Source organism: Natrix helvetica (genome assembly GCF_964273705.1).
Source record: "Natrix helvetica genome assembly, chromosome: 5".
NCBI lineage: Eukaryota > Metazoa > Chordata > Lepidosauria > Squamata > Natricidae > Natrix > Natrix helvetica.
Window position 1 is genome coordinate 68,670,134 of NC_138551.1, and position 21,707 is coordinate 68,691,840.

Below are 21,707 nucleotides of genomic sequence, written 5' to 3' on the forward strand. Positions count from 1 at the left end.
CCTAATGACTATCCTGAGGAGGGAGCGGTGGCGCGCATTGGCCAGTCCGCTAGAAGACGCGTCCCTCAGCGAGCCCGGGAAGCCGTGGCTGTTTGCCTTGGCTGCGGAGACAACCACGACCGTTCGGGTTGCCCCTTTAAAGCCGCAGTTTGCCGCCGCTGCCTCAAGAAGGGACATTTGGCCCAGGTCTGCCGAGCGCAGCTTCCCTTGCCACAGCAATCAGAAGACGTTCCGACCACAGCCGCCGTTAAACAGCGACCTGGAGGCCGGGCTGGACGACAGCAGCAGCAGCAGCAGCAGCAGCCTTCGCGCGGAGGCTGCTACGCCGTGGACGCTGACTTCCACGCCAACCCCGCAGAGTTGGCCTTCCACACGGGTGCAGGTGCGGAGCGCATCAAGGCGTCGCTCCTCATAGAGGGCTCCCCCTGCACCATGGAGGTGGACTCGGGGTCATCCCGATCCCTCTTGTCGTGGACAGAGTTCTCCTGCCTCTGTCCAGGCATCTCAAAGACCCAGCTTGCCTCTCCAGACGCAACCCTACGGGACTACCAGGGGACTCTAATTCCTACCCTGGGTTGTCACCTGGTGCGGGTGGAATACGGGGACTATTCGGGGTGTCTTCCCCTACTAGTCGTAGAAAAGCCTTTGCCGGCCCTCCTGGGCCTTGACTGGTTCCCGGCACTTGGCCTATCAGTGCACGGGATTAGACAAGTGGTGGCCACGCCTCCCGACGTGGCCGACGTCCTTGTCAGATTTTCTGATGTGTTTGATGGGCAGCTTGGGGCGTATAAGGGCACACCCATCTCCTTGAACCTAGACCCCCAGGTTGCCCCCATTAGGCTGAAGGCCCGTAGGGTGCCTTTCGCCTTGAGGGCAAAGGTTGATGCGGAGCTCGACAAGCTCGTCGCGCAGGGAGTCTTGGAGCCGGTGGATTACTCCAAGTGGGAGACCCCATTGGTCATCCCAGTTAAGGCGGATGGGTCCATTCGCCTCTGCGCCGACTATAAATCCACCATCAACCTTGCCCTCCAGGCGAACCCCTATCCAGTTCTGGTAGTGCAGCACTTGCTCCACTCTTTGGGGCAGGGCTGCATCTTTGCGAAGCTGGATATGGCGCAGGCCTACCAGCAGCTCCCGGTGGATGACGAGGCGGCGGCTGCGCAGACCGTCGTCACCCACCGTGGAGCTTTCCGTTGCCGCCGCTTGCAATTCGGCGTTTCTGTAGCCCCGGGGATCTTCCAGAGCCTCATGGAGCGGCTGCTCCATGGGCTCCCTGGCGTGGTTCCGTATTTCGATGATGTCCTGATCGCCGCCAGCAGCCGATCGGGCCTCATCGAAGTACTAGAGAAGGTCCTCGAGCGTTTCAGGGGCTCGGGTTTAAAATTAAAGCGCAGCAAATGCTGGCGCTGGGGCAGCCGCGAAGCGCATGCGTTCGCGGCTGTCAAAGACTTGCTGACGTCAGAGGCAGTCCTCGTTCAATATTCGGACAAGCTGCCTTTGACTCTTGCTTGTGACGCCTCCCCCGTGGGTTTGGGGGCGGTCCTGAGCCATGTGCTGCCCAATGGCTCAGAGGCCCCCATAGCCTTTTATTCCCGGACACTGACTTCTGCAGAACGCAACTACAGCCAGATCGACAAGGAGGCTCTGGCTGCAGTGTCAGGGATTAAAAGGTTCCATGATTACCTCTATGGTCGGCACTTTACTTTGTTCACTGACCATAAGCCACTCCTTGGGCTTTTGGCAGGTAACAAGCCGACCCCTCCCATTCTTTCACCGCGCATGACCAGGTGGACAGAGTTCCTAGCTGCATACAGCTATACTCTGCTCTACCGCCCGGGCAAGCATATAGGGCACGCTGATGCCCTCAGCCGCTGCCCCCTGCCCGTTACTGACCCCCCGACAGTGCCTTGCCTGTCGGTCTTAGCCATAGCTGATTTGGCTCTGCCACTCTCTTCTGGAGAGGTGGCCTCAAAGTCTAGGGCTGACCCTGACCTGTCCCAGGTCATGCTTTGGGTCCAAAGGGGCTGGCCTGAGGGTCCGGTGCCAGAGCACCTTCGTCCCTTCAAGGCCAGGCAGCTGGAGCTGGCACTTCACAGTGGGTGCCTCCTGTGGGGTGACAGGGTGGTTATTCCACCCAGCCTGCGCCATCAGGTGTTATCTCGCCTTCATGAGGCCCACCCGGGCATAGTGCGCATGAAATGCCTGGCGCGCAGCTATGTCTGGTGGCCTCGCATTGATGACGAGATAGCCGCCTGGGTGGCCGGCTGCTCCCCCTGCCAGCATTCCCGACTGGCGCCACCGGCAGCCGCTCCAAGGGAATGGGAATTGCCCCGTGGGCCTTGGTCCCGCCTCCACGTAGATTTCGCGGGGCCCTTCAGAGGCCAGGTCTTCATGGTGCTGGTGGATGCATATTCGCGCTGGGTGGAGCTCATCCTCATGAGGTCCACCACAGCCGAGGCCACGATCAGGGAACTGACTAGGCTTTTCGCCACCCATGGCGTGCCGGACGTCATTGTCTCTGATAACGGGCCTCAATTTGCATCCACCGCATTCCAGCTGTTCCTGGCCTCTCAGGGCATCCGCCATGCCCCAGTCGCCCCATACCATCCAGCTAGTAATGGCCGGGCGGAACGGGCGGTTCGCTCGGCCAAGGAGGCGTTAAGCAGGATGGATGGGGCAGACTGGCCATCAAGGGTGGCTGCTTACCTATTGGTACAGCATGCCACTCCTTGCCCCCTCACCGGGAAGTCTCCAGCTGAGCTGCTGATGGGCCGGCGCCTGCGGACCACCTTGGATAGGTTGCACCCACTCTATTCAAGTGAACAGCCTGGCAACCTGGGGCCCCCTTCCCGATCTTTCCTTCTGGGCGATTCTGTTTGGGCTCAAGCATTCTCAGGGGCGGTTAGGTGGGTGCCTGCCACCATCTCCGCCATAACCGGCCCCTGTTCTTACAGGGTCCAGCTACCTGATGGGACCGAATGGCGGCGGCACCTGGATCAATTGAGGCGCCGCCTGCCCTGCAACAGCGACAACACCCCCGCAAGGTCGACCATCGACGTCGCTGCGCCTGAGCCCTCCAACGTTCCGTTCCCTGGTGCCCTTCCACCAGATTTAGATCGCCCGGTCCAGCTGCCCAGGGCCTTCCCGTCCTCGGACGCCGCCTCCCGGCCGTCCAGTGTTGAGGGTGGGCCGCCCATTAGGCGTCAGCCTCCCAGTTTCCAAATGGCCTTCCCCGAGTCAGGCCAGGCCTACCAAGAAGTGCCCTGCTCAAGCCCGCCTTCGGCCGCGCCCCCTCGGCCCTGCCTACCTGGGCCTTGTCGTCCTCCGTCTGGGGTGGGCCTCCAAGATGGCGCCCGGAGCTCCACTCCCTTGCAGGAGGAGCTTCGACGGACACCACCTCCTTCTCCGGCGCCTCCTGTCGAACTGAGGCGTTCTGGGCGGGTCCGACGCCGCCCAGACTATTTGCGTGACTACGTTTGTGCGTCGTCTGCACATGCGCAGTCACTGGGGGGGAAGGAGTATTGTGTCCAGGCAGATGACGTCAGGGATTTCCCTCTGACTGCCGGCATCTGCGCTAGCAACAGCCAGGTCGCGTCTGATTGGCTAAGACGCGACCGGGCTGAGAGCGGGGAAACTCTGGCTTGGGGATTGGCTGGTTCGTCTGACAGCTTCGTATAAATAGCTGTCAGACGAACCCTGCTTTGATTCTCTCCTGTATTTGCTGTGACTGGTTCTGTTCAATAAAGTTTCTGGATTCTCCTCACGACTCCACTCGCCTTTCGTTCGCACTTAACACATGTGCTGCCTGCATCTTGCAGATGGAGCTTCACTTTACGCTGCCCGGTTTCTGGCATCCTGACATGGTGCTGGTCTATGGACTGAGGGTTGGAAAGTATACTTAATGTATCAAACAATTACGTTTGACAGAAAAATGAATGGGGAAAAAAGTGAAGATAGGAAAATACATTTTTTTTCATGAACAAATGCTGGTAGAACGATGGAGGGTAGGATATGAAATGTTCTAAGGAAGAAGTATGTTGATGTGATTAGGTGATAAACAGAATGATTAAGAACAAATCAAAGAAATACATGAAAGAAGACTGACTAGAGCAAAACAATGGGAAGTCTGAGAAAACTGTGTTTGAGTTGGACTGATGGGATCCTCAAAAAGGGAGAAATGAGATGGTTAAAGAAAAAACATCAACTAAGCAGCATCAAAAAAGCATTTTCTTTTACTTACATTTTCATGAAACAACACAAGTCTTTAGATCTGGCAAATGAACTAGCAATTAGACAAAAGTAGAAAGACCACCAGAGACAGAGTACATTTTTATTCTAATAGTAAATTAAATTAAGTTCTCTCGCTTATTCTACTAGTAAAGTAAATTAAATTATCTGATGATGTAAGGAAAGTATCCTGTTAAGTTAACTTTTAAAATATTTGTTTCAGATTTATTTATTTACTTATTGTTTCTTTGACAGGTCCAAGATGGAATATTTTTGTTCATTACTAATTTCCATTAGTTTTCTACATTCCGAAGCATTACATGACAATGGAACTGCATCATATAATGAAACAACAAAAGGTAGGGAAAACATCAGTTTTGGGGATTTGAAAATGCATTAATTTTTATATTTTTCTTTCCAAACTTATTAGACTTTAATTTCCATGTTTTCTAGCAAGCATAAACATTCAGCTATGTATTACTAGTGTTTAATGATAATGCATCTCATTTAATATTAATACACTAAGAAACACAACTTAGATCATAAATGTGAGTATATATAAAATGCAATTAGAGAATAAACAAAATGCTTGAAACATAAAGTTACTATTAATTATTATTAATGAGTAATTTGGTCTCAATAATGAGTATGCTACGTTGGAGTGTCTAAAGAGCTGGAAATAGTATTATGATAATGTTTTAGCTATTTTAGAGCCTCCCTATTCTGCCAATTTATCTTTACTGGGAAGAATGTCTCAGATGTATGACTTATATTTCATCAAATAGTCTTCATAATTCAGAAAATATTAATTTCTAATGTTCCAGTGAAGAACGTGAGAATCTAATCATTCAAGTCATGGTTTGATCAAGATTGTGGGTTAGTTAATATTACAGAGCTTATTTCGCCAATAATGATGATTAATTCAAAAAATATACTCGTTTTTTTTAAAAAACATATAAATCTATTTTAAAATTGAGAAAAAACAGAAGCCGTGCTTTAATTGGTATAATAGATCAAATAGTCATGATTATGAACCTCTCAGCATGATAATCTACTCTTTTCTAAAGAGTTAAGTTGCATCTAGGTCAATTACTTCTAAAGATCGATCATTTGAAGCATATCCTCATTCAGTGATTAACTAAATGATTCAGTCCTTCTAAAGCTATCCTAAAAGTAGATTGGTCCTTCATAATCCTTGCAGACATTCACTCTGATCCTCCAGTTGTATCATAGCAAGGCACGGGTGTCAAACTCGCAATGTCACGTTGCTGTCACGTGACGTAATGAGATGTTTTTTTGCTAGTGGAGCTGTGGTGGGAGTGGCCTGCATGTGATGCATCTGGCCCACGGGCCACCAGTTTGACACTTCTGTAGTAAGGCATTCAGAAAGGATTTGTTTGTGGCTGAATTACTAAAGGCAAATCCCAGCTAGTGGGCCTGCTGTTTACTCATATACGTTGTGCTCACTAGATCTTGAACAATTGGTCTCATTTTTAAAAAAAAGTTAATTTTTGATCCAGATAATTACTATGCAGTTATTTTCCTAATTACAGTTAGTAAACTATATTCTAGGCGCCTACATTCGAAATTGCTTGACTGGCTGCCTCATAATAAGATTCAGATTAAGGAGTCATCTGGATTTTGAACAGATAGATACATTTTTGATCACCCCATAATTCTACATTTCATTGGGGAAAATATGTGTATCATCCAAAAGGAGGCTGATATAACACTGTTTTCAGTTTAAAATGATGTTTGATTTATTTCTGAGCGATGGACTTTACATCTATCTGACAGCCTCTGATTGAATGGAAGCATATGAGGATACGTTCCAGGATGTCTCTTGGTGCTAATTCCCAATGAAAAATGAGTGAAGAATGGTTATCTGTTTCTTCCTCTCCTTTTTAATTTTTACCTACTCCATAATCCAAGCTCTAAATTCCTTCCAATCTAATTGGCTAATGGACCCTTTTCAGTTCTCCATTATGCAGATTTGCTCCACACTCAAGTGAAACCTAAGTAACTTTCAGATTATATTGCATTGCATTTTGAAGAGGAAAGACTTGCTGTAATTATTCTAAATAGTGGCCTTGCTGGATATTAGTACTGTTATAAAATAATCAGTACTAGTATCCAGCAAGCTGAGATTTTTAAATTTCTAGCAATAACCTTTCAGGCATTTGCAATTTTAGAAAGAATAATGAAAAGCTTGTGAACCTGCCAGCACAATCCTGAATTTTGCAGAGAGTAGGGGTTGAAAGTAACTATGTGCCCACAGCTCTTAATATCTATAGAGCTAAAATGATTAGCTTTTGTATAGTATGATACCTCCCAGATTTGCTTTGATAAAGATCTCATGTCCACTGAAGCAGTCCAATAGAAAAAAATAATATCTTTTTTTCTGAGCATCCTAGAACACTCCCAAATCTTTGTTGCTTTGAAGTGAGGCCTTACTTCAATAAACTAAATGTATTTCAATAGAAAGCTCTTTGGCTGTTGTGACCCTCCTGGGTGGTTTTTACTTAGCTTGAAAAAAAAAGGAATTGAAATCAACTTAGGAAAATATGGCCTCTCAGTTCAGTGGCTAAATTAATCAAGATTAGAGCTGCCAACCTAGAATTGAAAGCCAATGTTTCTGATATTGACCTTCACAATAACTGTAATATATCTCTGGTTCATACAGAGGTGATATAGATGGAAGACCTTCTACCCCAGCAGATTATGTGACAAACATTCTGAGTGTATCACAGCAAAGAACTTCTTCTTTGGCAAGACCTATGTCCTTGCGGGGAGAGGGGGGCGGTATATAAATTTAATAAAACTCAAAACTTCCCTTCGGTTCTATCTGAAGGGTGATACTTAATCCAATATTGACTACTTCGTTGCCAGCAGGGTGAAATGAAGTCTGTTACTTGTTTTTTATTGTGTTGCCCTGTTGATACAGCTTGACATTTAGATTTAATAGTCCTCTATTGTCGAATTGTTCTGGCTAGTCTACAGAGAAAACAGTCCTTCTTTTACTTGATGTGAATTCAGAGGCACTCAAGAGAATAAGCCACTTTGGTGGATTTATTAGTATCATTAGAACGCCAATGGTTTAGCTCCGTGATGGCAAACCTATGGCATTCGTGCCAGAGGTGGCACACAGCACCCTCTCTGTGGCACACAAGCTGTCACTCCAGTTCTGCCACGCATGTGCATACACCTCCCACTATCCAGCTGGTTTTCGGGTCTCTACCGCGCATGTGGAACTATTAAGGAAAAAAAAATCACACTCTACCAAACTTGGCAGGGCAAATTATTGTAAACAAACAGGGAATGCATTCCACTCTCACTCACATGATGGTACCGGTATTACCTGTGGTAGTTGGGTAATGAAATGTCTGCAAACAAGCTCAGAGAGTACCAAGAACTCCATGGGACAGAAAGGTGCTACCAAATAATACCATGATGTGAGTGGTAAAGGAACTTTTTTTTTAATTTTGTGCCTAATTTTTAATTATTTCTTTTTTAAAAAACCTTAGTTTTCCAAATGACAGAGATGAAGCATGGAAAGATTTGAGCAATTTCATGGAATCTCAATCTTTCAGTGACTATCTCAAGTTTGTGATTCAATGGAATATTGCATACATAAGAATATTCCAGTTTCCCTCACCTTCATGCTCTGTTTATGTTGATGATTCCTGAATTTGCTAGTACCTTAAAGAATTGATATTTCCAGTTCATTACTTCCAAAACTTCAAAACCAAATTCATATTTTCTTCCGTCTTGAATGGAATGTATTCCACTGATTTATGGAAGCATTAGTGATTTCTTATAAAAGAAAGCTTTCTTCCAGAGGGACTATAATGTAATAATTCATTAGATTTCTCTGTGACAAACCTAAACTTTGTGGAGGAAAAAGTTCACTTTCCTCAAAAGGTGACTTCTAGGTAGATTGTAAGAAGCAGCTTGGTGTAGTGGTTAGGACATTAGGCCAGAACCAGGAGATCATGAGTTGAGCTTGCCTTAGGCACAAAGCAAGCTGGGTGTCCTTGGGCCAGTCATTCTCTGTCAGCCCCTAGGCAGTAGGCAATGGCAAACCAGTTCTGAAAAACCTTGACCAAAAACTGCAAGTACTAGTCCAGGCAGTTGCCTGGAGTCAACAGTTGACTCAAAGGGACAAAAAAAAAAAAAGTGTTGGGACCAATGTTCCCTCTAATTTTTTTTCGATGTGAGCAGAAAAGTATAGTGTTTGAGCGGCACATTTTCATGCCTGAGCACCCGAATTTTTTTCACAGATGTCACCTAAGACAACAACGAAATCAGTATTATTTGAAACTCAAAGTTATGTTTCTTCAAGGTACCCGCTTAATTCAAAGTGTTATATAATATCAGTATCACTTAACAACGCTCCTGCTTAGCAACCAAAATGTTGGCTCAGAAACTCTGGCATTTGAAGCACGCAACTCTTAAAGCTGTCAAGTTACAAGACCCTTGCACCCCTAACCCTTTAGGGAAAAAAACCCCCAGGGGTCTTCAAACCTGACAGCTTTAAGATTTGTGGACTTCAACTCCCAGAATTTCTCCTCCAGTCCTGTTGGCTCAGGAACTCTGGCATTTGAAGCATGGAAGCCTTAAAGCTGTCAAGTTACAAGACCCTTCCACCCCTAGAAAAAAAATGCAGAGCTCTTCAAACCTGACAGCTTTAACACTTGTGGACTTCAACTCCCAGAATTCCTCCTCCAGTCATGTTGCAGCGACGTCATCTGCGTGGATCTGCTCCATCTCTGCTTTCTTCATTGTGGGCAGGGCTGCTGCTGAAGTTGCCGACGAGTTGCCACCAGAATAACTGCTGCTACCTCCTCCTCCTCCAACAGCACCACCAGATTTGCTCCTGAGCTCAGCGCTGGGTAACCCGTGCCCGCTCCTCCTCCTCCGTGCTTTTGAAGAACCATGAGGCTTTTTCCCCCCTGCTCCCTCCCCGCCTTCCTACTGTCTCCCGCAGCCTCATGGCTCTTCAAAAGCACGGCGGAGGAGGAGGAGGGGGCAGGCAGGGGTAACCCAGCGCTGAGCTCAGGTGCTCTGAGCAGAGGGGAGGCGCCGCTGCCATGCGCGGAGATGCCAGCTGGAGCTTTGCCGGCTTCATCTCAGCCGCAGCGCCGGGCGGCAAATCCGGCAGTGCTGCCTGTTAGAGGAGGAGGAGGAGGAGGTGGCAGCAGTTCTTGCGGTGGGGGCTTTGGGGCTTCACAACTAGCCTCAGTCGCCCCGTGCTCCTCAAAGCAAGTCTGGGGAAGTCCTTTGCAGGCGGCCCGTTCTAGCTGCCTGCAAAGGACGTCCCCAGCTTCCAAAGCCTGTGGCAATAGAAATCACTGCGCGGCAGTTGAAAACTGCTGCGCGGTGTTTTCTTGCCACCTGCGCGCTAGCGCAGCCGCGCACCTTAGAGGGAACGTAGGTTGGGACTACAATTGCAGGAGTATGTCCTGCTTTTCAATAAACCTATTGCTGATACACAGCTCTGCTGCATCTGATAAAGAAAATATTTTTTTTAAAAAAAAACTGGAATTTCTTAGAAAAAGGGAACAATGACTTGGCCTACTGAATATTTCCTGGTATGACTTCTCAGGTAAGTCCCGAGACCTATCAACGACAATCTGGACACGATACTTCCTCTTCCTTCTAATGTTGTATTATCTCCCAACTATCTCCTTTACATTTGATTTCTCTTAGGCTCCTTGCATTCAGAACATTATTCAGTATATTAATTAAAATATTTGAATTTGGTCATGGTGTTAATTACTCTAGGGACTTTGGACTAAAGCTATATAATGTCTTCTGTATCAAATGTAAATCAGATGTTCCTGTAATGTTTAATAAGCACATATATTGTTATATTTATGATTCCATCAAATTTATTTATTTTTAAATACCTTGTTTTGTCCTACCTGCATAATATTAAGGAATGTAATTTAAGTTTATATACAGACAGTCCTCGACCTACAACTGCAATTGAGCGCAAAATTTCTGTTGTTAAGTGACATATCTGCTGAGTGAGTTTTATCCCATTTTGTAACCTTTCTTGGCACAGTTGTTAAGTGAATCACTGCAGTTGATAAGTTAGTAACTTGGTTATTAAGTGAATCTGGCTTCTCCTTTGACTTTGTGCGTCAGAAGGTCACAAAAGGTGATCGCATGACCTTGGAACACAGCAACAGTCATAAATGTGAGTCAATTCCCAAGTAGCAGGTTTTGATTACATGATCATGGGGATGCTGCAAAGGCCACAACTTTGAAAAACAGTCGTAAGTCACATTTTTCAGTGCTGTTGTAACTTTTAATGGTCACTAAATGAACTGTTTAGGACTACCTGTATTGGGACCCATAAACATGCAGTATACTGTATATAATATATGTATTTTCAGTTCTGAAAAGCAACTACTGAGTGTGGGAAAATGTATTATAGAGCATTCTCAAATTTAGGGAAAGAAAAGCTCCTCTTAGAATGCCATTAAAAGGAAGCATGAACTCTGAGGTACTCTGTTGACTGGTGTTGAAAAAGAAGCTGGCTAATCTTACTCAAGGTTACTAAAGAAGTTCTTGATGACTCTCACTTAGTTTCCAGTTTACTGAATGCTAAAGAAGACATTAAGCAACTAATTACAAAGCTTAAAAACATCCATATACATGTATATATGTTCCTGCTAATTACAGGCATGTTGCTAAAATATCCTGATCAGAAATACTGCATGTGGAAAGAAAAGGGCATATCTTTATTGGAAGGACAAAGAGATTCCATACTGATGGCAGGTAAGGGGGATGGGAACAATGTAGACTAATCCTTCTGCAGAACAATGTAGACTCATTATGAGGAACAATTGCATAACTCCCATTCTGACACATGGTAGTTTTTGAATTAGAATCACCCCCAGCTATGCCCCGGTGAAATTATGTGGAACTGTTGATTGTAGTTGTTTTAGACATCTTTACTTGGAAATCTTTCTAAAGCCATTGAGGAAAAGGAGAACGCTACACTTCTTCGAGGTATTTGAGTCTGTTTTTCTCTGCAGCCTAAGGTTGAACCTGACTTGAAAAGTTATCGCATGTGGCTTGGAATATTAGATCAAATTTTACAGTGTATTATCTTGGTAGTATAATAATTATGTTAGGGGTATCTCCGTTGGGAGACAGAAAATAGGGCAGCGGAATGTACAGCTAGAGAGAAAAAAACGTTGAGTCGCAGTTCCCGTTGTAGTCATCAAGTAGTTATCAAGCATAGGACAAGCAGAGAGAGAGAGAGAGCTCTCCTGACTCCCTCTCATTGTAAAGTTAATTACAGCTGATAAGTACATTCACCCATTTAAAGCAACAACCACCATTTGTTATTGTATATAGATATATGTTGCCTACCCAAAACTAGGAGTATACTCCCAACATTCTCCCCTTTGGGTAGCCAATATATATTCACAATTTCAGTCCATATCGTTCACAACTTTCTTTATGTTTAATAGCACCCTGAGCCTTTGTGAAATGGTCGGCTATATTATCCTCTGACATACAGTATGTTAACTCCACTAGCTTATTTTTAATACTCTCCCATACATTCAAATAATGCAGATCTGTATGTTTCGTTCTAGTTTTAACTGCCAAATTAGTAGCCATTTGAATAGCTGCCTGGTTGTCCTCATACACGGTAATAGAATCATTTACTTCTATTCCTAGATCTATCAGTAACTGTTTGTAACATATCATATCAGTACATAGTAGTGATAGACATGAAAATTCTGCTTCCATAGTAACAGAGTCAGATGTTTCTGCCTAATGGATCTCCATCCAACCAATGCCTTACCCAAAACTACAGCTATTCCAGACGTTGACTTTCTTGTGTCTATATCTGTTGCAAAACTTGCATCAGCATATGCGGTCAGCTTTAGCTCCTCATTAGGTTCAAAGTATAGTGCTTAGTGCATTGTTTGCTTCAACTACCTTAAAATCCTTTTTTACAGCCTGCCAATGCCTCTCAGTTGGGTCTGAATTATACCTAGCTAATTGGTTTGTGCTGTATGCAATATCAGGCCTTGACCAATTGCTTAGATATGACAGACTTCCGATTAGTGATTGATACAACCTCTTATCAAACATAGCACTCTGTTCATTGCTATTGTTGAAATCCTGACTCATAGGAATCTTTAAGGGTTTACATAGTTCCATCTTGAATTGTTTCAACAAATTGTTTATTTTATCTGTCTGTGATATTTTAAACCCTCCCTTGGTTTTATCAATCAATCCTAAATACTGACGTATTTCACCTAGATCTTTTACAGTGAAATGTTTCTTTAATTGTTCAATTATATTAATAGTCTCGTGTTCTGTCTTAGTTAACAATGCTATATCGTTGGTAAATAAAAGAAGTAATGAAACTTCTCCATCCCTTTCCATTCTAAACAGACATGGATAAGCTAAACAAGCTTTAAATCCGATGCTAGTTCAAGCGTTGACTACACACTGGTTCCACTCATAACCAGACTGTTTTAAGCCATAAAGATTCTTCTTCAGAAGTCAACATTCAGACGTGTCATTGTCTTTGATTCCTGCTGGTTTTTTCATATGGATTGTGTGTTGTACTGGTGCATGGAGATAAGCTGTTTCTACATCTAAGTGTTTAATCAAATACTTATTTTTTGCAGCCCAAGCGGCTCTAAGTGTAGTGGATTTTAGATTAGGTGCGAACACTTCATCGTAATCTGTGGCTGTTTGGTCAAAACCTTGAGCCACCAGCCTAGCCTTATATGTTATAGCTCCGTCTACTCCAGTTTTTATTTTATATATCCACTTATTACCAATTGTTTTCTTACCTGGAGGTAAAACAGTGTTTTCATATACTTTCATATTCTGCAAAGACTTAAGTTCTTTAGTCATTGCAGTTCTCCATTCCTTTTGATCTTCTAGAGGAAATGTGGTCAATTCATGATACCTTGCAGGAACTTTGTTAATCTGATAAACCATAGTTGCCTGATACCTATCAGGTGGCTTAGTTACTCGTGTAGAACACCTTGATAACTCAGGACTTATTGTCGGACTTTCTATTTTTACTTGTTCCTGCTCTACTACTCCCTCTTCAGTAGACAACTCATTTTTATTATTCAATGCTGGTTTCTCATCATCTTCATTAGTGCTTGGCTTGGTTTCTATAATCATTTCATTATTTGGATCTAACCTTTTCCACCCTATATGTTCCATAAATTTGGCATTTGCACTGCTAACAACCTTTGTTGATTCTTTTTGCCAAAATCTGTATGACCGGTAGTTAGAATTATAGCCTATAAAAATTAGCTGTTGAGCTCTTTCTTGTCCTTTATGTCTTAATTGTGAGGGAATATGAACCCATGCTGGAGTTCCAAATATGTGTATGTAACTGAGGTCTGGTTTCTTGCCATACCATCTGGTAAACGGTATTTCACCAGTTGTGGTGTTACGTTGTTTAAAATATGATTTCCACACATCATCGCCTCACCCCACAATGATTCAGGCAATCCAGCATCAGCCAGCATCGTTCTAACTATAGATTGCAGTGTCTGCCCTCTTCTTTCCACAAATGCATTATGCTATGGGCGATAAGGTACAGAACGTTTATGTTGTGTACCAGCCTTTTGCAACATAGTTGTAAAATTGGAGTTTATGAATTCTGTACCATTATCAGTCACTATGGTGATAATCTTATGAGTTGTTTTCCTCTCTATAAATTTAGTGAACCGTTGAAATTTTTCTGTTTTGTTCTTTAACAAAAAACAAAAACCATATCTGGAATAGTGGTCTAAAATGCTTAGTACATAACAGGCACCACCACCCCCAACTAGGTTTCATTGGCCCTATTAAGTCTGCAAATACCACTTCTAATGGTTTCTTGGTCTTAAACCAGTTTAACCTATTAGCCGGAGTAGCTCTTCTCTTCTGTTCATTACAAACATTACAATTTATATATTGGCTATATGGCTTTATCTTCACTCCATCAACTAACTTCACTGTTTCTTGCAACATTTTGAAACTGATATGTCCCATTCGCCTATGCACTAAATGAATACACTCATTGTGTGGTTTAACATTCGAACACACAGAATTAGCAACATAGGAATCAGACATTACATATAACCCATCTTGTAGCTTAGCAGTAACCTTAATACCCTCTTTTTCAATAAAACAATTATCCCCTTTAAATGTTACAATGTAGCCATGATTAACCAAAACTCTAACTGAAAGCAAACTAAACCTAATTTCTGGTACATATAACAAATGCAATGTTTCGGCAATACATGGACATTTAGCAATACCTTCAGCTGATACCTCTAGCCTCCACCCATTCGCTAAAGAAACGTGTTGTTTACTTGTGACCAACTTTACAAAGTTTTTTCTATCTTTAGTAATGCACATCGACACCCCACTGTCGATAATCCACAAATTGTGGTTAAATGATGCATTATTAGGTATAGTTACATTAATCTCATGTTTTCTAAATTGTAGAGGTTCTGTGGTTTTGGCTTTTTGCAAAACCTGGCAATGTGACCCTTCTTACCATAATTATAACAACATTTTCCAGTATATACATAACTAGGTAAATCACTGCTCTCTGGCGTCCTCTCTCTTAACTGTTTTCTTCTCTTCTTCTAGACTCTTCCAGCAGTCTTGAGGTAGTGGAGCTCAATGTAATGTCCTGTTGAGATAGAACTTCAAAAGACGTTACAAAATCGTCGTAGCTTTCATCAAGTGATGAGAGAATAATATAAACTTGGTGCTGCTCCGAAAAAATTAACTCTTTCTCATGTAGCTCTTGAGAAAGAGCTTACATCTGTTTCATGTAATTCAGATAGGTAGCATGTTACCACCCTTGGTGAGTCGTGTTCTAAAGAGTTTTCTTGTAATATTAATATGGGCACCCGCAGAGTCTCGAACATATAGTTTCTTTAAATTGTCCCAACATTTAACAGCAGTGTTTTCACCTCGGATATGACTCAGTTGTTGGTCAGCCAGTGTAAGACCAATAATGCATAATGCCCGTTCATTCCTTCTCTGGAACTCTGCAATCTTCTTTGCATCATCATCATCGTTTGCATCCCAGGCAGTGATATCTGGTGGGGTCTGTACTACGACCCATAGCCCTTCACTACGTGTTGAAGCTTGTACTGAGGAGATGGACACAGCTGGGTGCTAGGAACACGTTTATTTAACAGAACAGAACTGACAGGAACAAGCACAACAGGGACTGTCTGACAGCTATTTATACATGCAGCTGTCAGACGGTGAACCAATAGGATTCGGGTATTTTTCCCGCTGGCCGGCAGGCGCGCCTGGACCAATCAGAGGTGCTTCTCTGAATGCCCTCTGCTGGCCGGGCTCGCCAGTACACAACACTACGCAATAGCAAACTACATTTTGCAGATCAGGATACGTAGTTTGCCATCCAGCTGGGTGACCAACGAGAAATTCGGAGTTTGGCCTTGTGCCATCTTCCCAGGTATATCTGACTAACCAGATATTTGCAAAACTATAACGTGTGTAGCAACTCCACTCTCTTAACGCTGCAGCTGGCATTCTGGATACACTGGGTACACTGGGCCCATAACCAGTGTTAGGGGTATCTCCGTTGGGAGACAGAAAATAGTGCAGTGGGATGTACAGCTAGAGAGAAAAAAATGTTGATTCGCAGTTCACGTTCCAGTCATCAAGCAAGCAAGTAGTTATCAAGCATAGGACAAGCAGAGAGAGCGAGAGCTCTCCTGACTCCCTCTTATTGTAAAGTTAATTACAGCTGATAAGTACATTCACCCATTTAAAGCAACAACGACCATTTGTTATTGTATATAGATATATGTTGCCTACCCAACACTAGGAGTATACTCCAAACAAATTCCATTTTCCTGGGTTTTTGAAGGCTGAAGGGAATGATATGGACATTCATCTTAAATTAAAATTTTAAAAATTATCTACATATTTTTACTGTAGTATTTGAGAAGTACAAAGAACAAAAAGATTCCTTACAAATGTAAGCTGATACTTTGGCATTCCCTTCTGAGCCTTGTTGCAATATGAATAACCAGAATATGGAGTGTTCTTCTCCAGTCTATTGAAATGAACACTTGGCTGAGTTCAGTGTCAGTTTTATATGTTAGTGGTAGGAAATTTGGTAGATCCAAGGGCATATGATTAATTACACAGGAAGTGTGGGACACTGGTTTAAGCAACATTCAGACTCCAGTCGCAGCCCTAGGATTGTCTCCTTACCAATTGTTAATCTGGTAAGAAACTTGAGTTATCCAGTGGAAAATCTCACAAAAGCTTCTCTGCAAGCATTTTGATTTGCATAGAGATTGCAGCTGAAGGAGGTTGGTGAGCAGTAGGTTCAATTGGTTCACTACACCTTTCCCATCTGGCCATGGGACTCTTTATTTCTTTATAAAGGCCAGAGAGAAAAACTTCACCTGGCAGCCAAGCCTTCTTTTTCTTTTACCTCTGGTTAGGAGCTAATGGCAAGTATTAATTTGTTGCCTCCTATCATGCTATGCCTGACTATCTCCATGCTTACTAGCTTCAGGTAAGGTCAGGGATTGTGGTGAGAGAAGTTAAGGGATCCATGCAGTGGGTTTCAATTTATTTTACTACCGGTTCACTTCTGGAATCGCGCAGTGCTTCCAGTTTGCTCGTAGGGTCGTTTTTCGTCCTCCGGAGCATTCAGGGAAGCTCCTGAAACCTCCAGAGGGCTTCCGGGGGAACGGCGGGGAGTGTTTCGCACTCCCCAGGCTCCTATAAAGCCTCTGAAGCCTAGGGAGGGTGAAAAAGCATGCAAAAAATGGGGGGGTCGCGCACTGCATTATGGTTGCGGCACGGCCACACACGACCCCCCCCCCCTGTGCTCCCCCCGCTCATGGCAACCGAGCCAAAGAAGGTTCACCATTGCTGGCCTAGACATTTGGAAGGCATAGAAAAATGCCTGGGAGCGGGCAGAAATTTCTGAGTTTCATTCTGAATTCAGTTCCTAGGAGTAGAACAAGAAGTAATGAGTGGAAGATCATTAAAGAATGATCCAACCTAGAACTAAGGACAAATTTTCTGACAGTGACAACAATTAATCAGTGCAATGGCTTGCCTCCAGAAATGTGTGCTGTATCAGTGGAGGTTTTAAAAAAGAAATTATATCAATTTTTCCAGAATAGAATGGGGTCTCCTACTTGAACAGGGGCTTGGACTAGAAGACCTCCAATGTCCCTTCCAACTCTATTATTCTATGTTCTCTGTTTCTTTCTATATTGGGCACAGGAGAAAGGCATATTACCATGGGTACGTGGAAGATCCTAAAATAGCTACCACGGGAGGACATACCAGTCATAAAATGGTCACAGAAGTAACTACAAATAACTTTGAACCAAATATCTCCAAACTACTCATGCTTTGAAGACCCCAAAAATCATATGCCTAAAGTTTGGGAAACTAACTATGGTATAATAATTATTTCAGCAGCAGTAAAATATTAACAACCAGAATAATGCAATGTTCAATTGCTATTGGATTGGATTTATAAAGATACTTCTGGAAATGCTTTAACACTAACATGTTGATGGTGAATGTGACAGGGTTATCTGTTTGCTATTCTGGTTTATCTTTTCTGTAACTAACAAAATAGTAATTGGTATAAAATTGATGTGGAATTTTTTTCGTTGCTGCTCCCTAATTTCCAGTTTGGGATGTTTGCAGGAACAATATATTTTTCACTCCTTTTGGACTAGGAATATAAAGGATTGATCTTAAGACCCATGTTGTATTTCATGGAAATAAAACCTAAAGTTAAAAATATTAAATGTAATATTTTGTTGCATTACCTAAACTCAGAATACATTCCTACATAAAGCATTGTTGTGTGTGATCATAATTTTCTGCTATCTTTTTCTTTCAGTTTCTATTGTGCAGGCATACCAAGTGTTTATGCTATCTAAGAGGCTCATTAGTTTGTATATTTCTGCTCTTTGTGTGGTTTTCTCTCTCTCTTCCACTGGGTTATATAGTTTGCACTTTTATTTCAATTTATCCCTTGTTTTTGATTTCATTGAAATCATGAAAAATATTTCTTAAATCTGATGGATCCCAATTCATCTGGGCAAATCTAGTATACCTTTTGTTAGAGTTGCTTTGTTACTATTTTTGTCTTTTGTAACTTGGAGAGAGGCGAAGACTTGAAAATTGTAATTTTGAGAACACCATTTTCTTATGTTGTATTATCTTCAAAACAGGAAGTCTATAAAGTGTGCTGTCATTTAAAGCCTAGTATGGTTTGAGAAATATATGAATGCAAAGTTTGCATACAATTGCCAGATAATGTATCCTTTTTTTTTCAAATTTATGCTTAGTAAATTCATTTTCAGTGAAATAGCACTGTGGCTGCGAGGGTGAATTATAAATCTCACAAAATCCCTATTCTACAAACATTTTAATGGGTAATTTTTCAATGCTGTTCAAAAAATGGTCAGAGGTATTTTATCTCAGCATTTTCATTGAGCAACATGTTTTTTGTTGTTAGTAAAATCTTTATTAAATAATGTCAATTTTCACACAGATTTCTTTCTAGTATATAATTTGCAATAGCTTGTGTAATTTGACATAATGAGGAAAATCACTGAGTAAAGAAATTCAAATAAACATTATTTAAGAAAGTTTCATTCCCCCAAAACTCTGAAATTAGAGATTACTGACAAAATTACAGCCAAAGTAAGAACTCTGTAAAGCAAGAGAATTATCATCAGCATGCTCAGGAAAAACTAGACAATGCACTAAAACTCTTTTTTCAACTTCATATTTAAGCTGAATTCCTCTAATAAGCATTATTTGTGGGATTGCTTAGCACAAAGATAAATGAGAGTTTAAAACAGGGGTGAAATGCTACTGGTCCGGGCCGATTCGCTCAAACTAGTAATCAAAATGCTACTGGTTCACCCGAACCGGTAATAAAAAATACTTTAAAATGTAAAAAAAAAGTTCTGACAATCGCGCGGCACAGCTGATTGTTGCACAGCTGATCGTTGGTACTTTTTAAAAACTTTTTTAAAGCATTTTTATGCTTTAAAAAGTAAAAACAAATTGGGCACACCCACCCAGTCATCACATGACCTCCCCAAGCCACGCCCACAGAACCGGTAGGGAAAAATTTTGAATTTCACCACTGGTTTAAAACAATTCATTTTCTTCTGTACTAAAATATTTAGGTTGAGTCAAAAGTCCTGACATACTTTGACATGAAGTGTGTTTTCTGAGTTTTTCTCTATTTTGAAAACATACATGTTATTTTTGTGACAAATATGTGTTATTAGTATATACTATTTTTTATTCCTTTTGCCATAGCTCATTTTTGCTTTCTTCTTGAGTTGCTATTAATATCATTCACAATATTGAACTGCTTAAATGTTATACTACTGTCTAGTTTTGTATCATCCTTTGTAGAAAAGAAGATAAATGTGCCATGATTTAGTATGATACTAGAAATAAATATTAATTCCCATTTAATTTTAAAAAAATAATTTGCGGGTTGAGATTAACTGATTATTAATAATTTTGATAAAATTGATATTTTATGGGCACTTGATTGAATGCTTGGCTCTATTTCAATCATCTCGAAATTATTATTGTGTTCTCTTTACACTCTAGTTCTTCAAATTTCCTCAGATTCCTCAGCTCTGGCCTGCAATAAATAAAAACATATATTACATTAGGTTGTTCAGATTTTACATGTATCCCAATTAAAGCAGAGGTAGAGTGACAACTGCCATTGTACAGTCCTCAACTTACAACTGTTTAGTGACCATTCAAAGTTACAATGGTGCAGAAAAAAGTGACTTATGACCATTTTTCATACTTACAATCATTGCAGCATTCATGATGGTTGCAGTGTCCTGGGGTCATGCAATCTCATTTTGCAAACTTCTAACAAGCAAAGTGAGGGGGGAATCTAGATTCACTTGCTAATTTAACAGGTGCAGTGATTCACCTAACAACTGTGGCACGGAAGGTTGTAAAATGTGATAGAATTTACTTAACAATTGCCTCACTTAGCAACAGGAATTTTTGCCCCAATTGTGTTCGTAAGTCAAGGACTCCCTACATATACAATACACATATTACATATTTTAGTGGGTCCCAGGGTGGGGGGTGGGTTAGTCAGGCCGAGGGAGGGGCTAGTGCCAGGCTGACAGGTGAGGTTGGTAGGGGAGTGAGCAGAGCTACGGAGGGGAGGGGGAATAACGATATTCCAGTAGAGGGTCTTGTCATCCCAACGGTCGTGGGGAAGGGTAGGTGCGAGGGCTGACAAAGATTTTGTTGCCGGTTGGGAGACCGTGGTCATTGGACACGACCGGTCATCTGTCCCAACCCCCGCACTCTAGGTGGCCAGGACCTACAGAGCCAGGGCCTGAGGCTGATGATGTGCAACGCAAGGTCCGTTGTCAATAAGGCCCCCCTCATTAATGATTTGGTTTCGGAGGGGGAGCCGGACCTTGCAGGGATTACAGAGACCTGGTTGGGCCGCGAGGGGGGTCTCCCCCTCGTGGAAATGTGTCCACCGGGGTACCATGCATTTCATCAGCCTCGGGCCCTGGGTAGGGGCGGCGGGGTAGCGGTTATTGTAAGGGAAGGTCTGGAGCCGAGAGAGTTCACTGTGCCACAGATATCCGGGTGTGAGTCCCTATGCGTGAAGTGGGGAAACAGTTGGGCTTCCTGATTGTATACTTGGCTCCTCGCTATGCATCAGCGGCCCTGCCAGAGCTCCTCAAGGTGATCGCCGAGATGGCGGTTGAGACCCCCAAACTATTGATTATGGGGGATTTCAACCTGCCGTCGACAGGGGAATCATCTGAGGTGGCTCGGGAGTTCATGGCTTCCATGACAGCCATGGACCTGACCCAAATAATTCAGGGCCCCACACACGAGGGAGGTCACACGCTGGACCTTATTTTTGTCTCTGACCAGTGGAGGAGTGATCTGGGAGTAGGGGAATTAGTTATTACACCCCTGTCATGGTCAGATCACTCACTTCTCTGGCTCGACTTCCCGGGCGCTACTCCCCATCGCGGGGAGGTGGAACCGGAATGTCCTAGATGGTTCCGCCCCAGGTGCCTGATGGAACCTGATAGGTTCCAGACGGAGCTTGGGCCACTTCCTGTAGTCCTGACCCACTCCCGGATAGAGGACCTGGTGGCCGCATGGAACAGTGCGGCTGCCGGGGCCATGGACCGGGTTGCGCCTTTGCGGCCTCTTCTGCGGCAGCGATCCACCCAGGCCCCTTGGTTTACTGAGGAGCTGAGGGTGATAAAGCGCCACAAGAGACGCATAGAGAGCAGATGGAGATCTTCACGCTCTGAATCTGACCGAACACAGGTGAGAGCCTATTTACGGACCTACCTTGTGGCATTAAGAGTGGCCAGGCGTCAATATTGTGTCGCCCTTATTGCGTCCGCAGACAACCGCCCTGC

At 43.1% G+C, this 21,707-nt stretch overlaps 1 protein-coding gene across 2 annotated transcripts in view; it reads left to right on the forward strand.

Annotated features, from left to right (window-relative positions):
* PTPRE (protein tyrosine phosphatase receptor type E) overlaps positions 1 to 21,707 on the forward strand; it is a 142,733-nt gene that overhangs the window by 75,579 nt on the left and 45,447 nt on the right. The window contains exon 3 of one of the 2 annotated variants that reach the window (XM_081955333.1): positions 4,480 to 4,586. In XM_081955333.1, the coding sequence (XP_081811459.1) occupies positions 4,490 to 4,586 (97 nt within the window). In that variant the 5' untranslated portion in view covers positions 4,480 to 4,489. The remainder of the gene's footprint in view (positions 1 to 4,479; positions 4,587 to 21,707) is intronic. The other variant, XM_081955332.1, reaches the window with a different exon arrangement.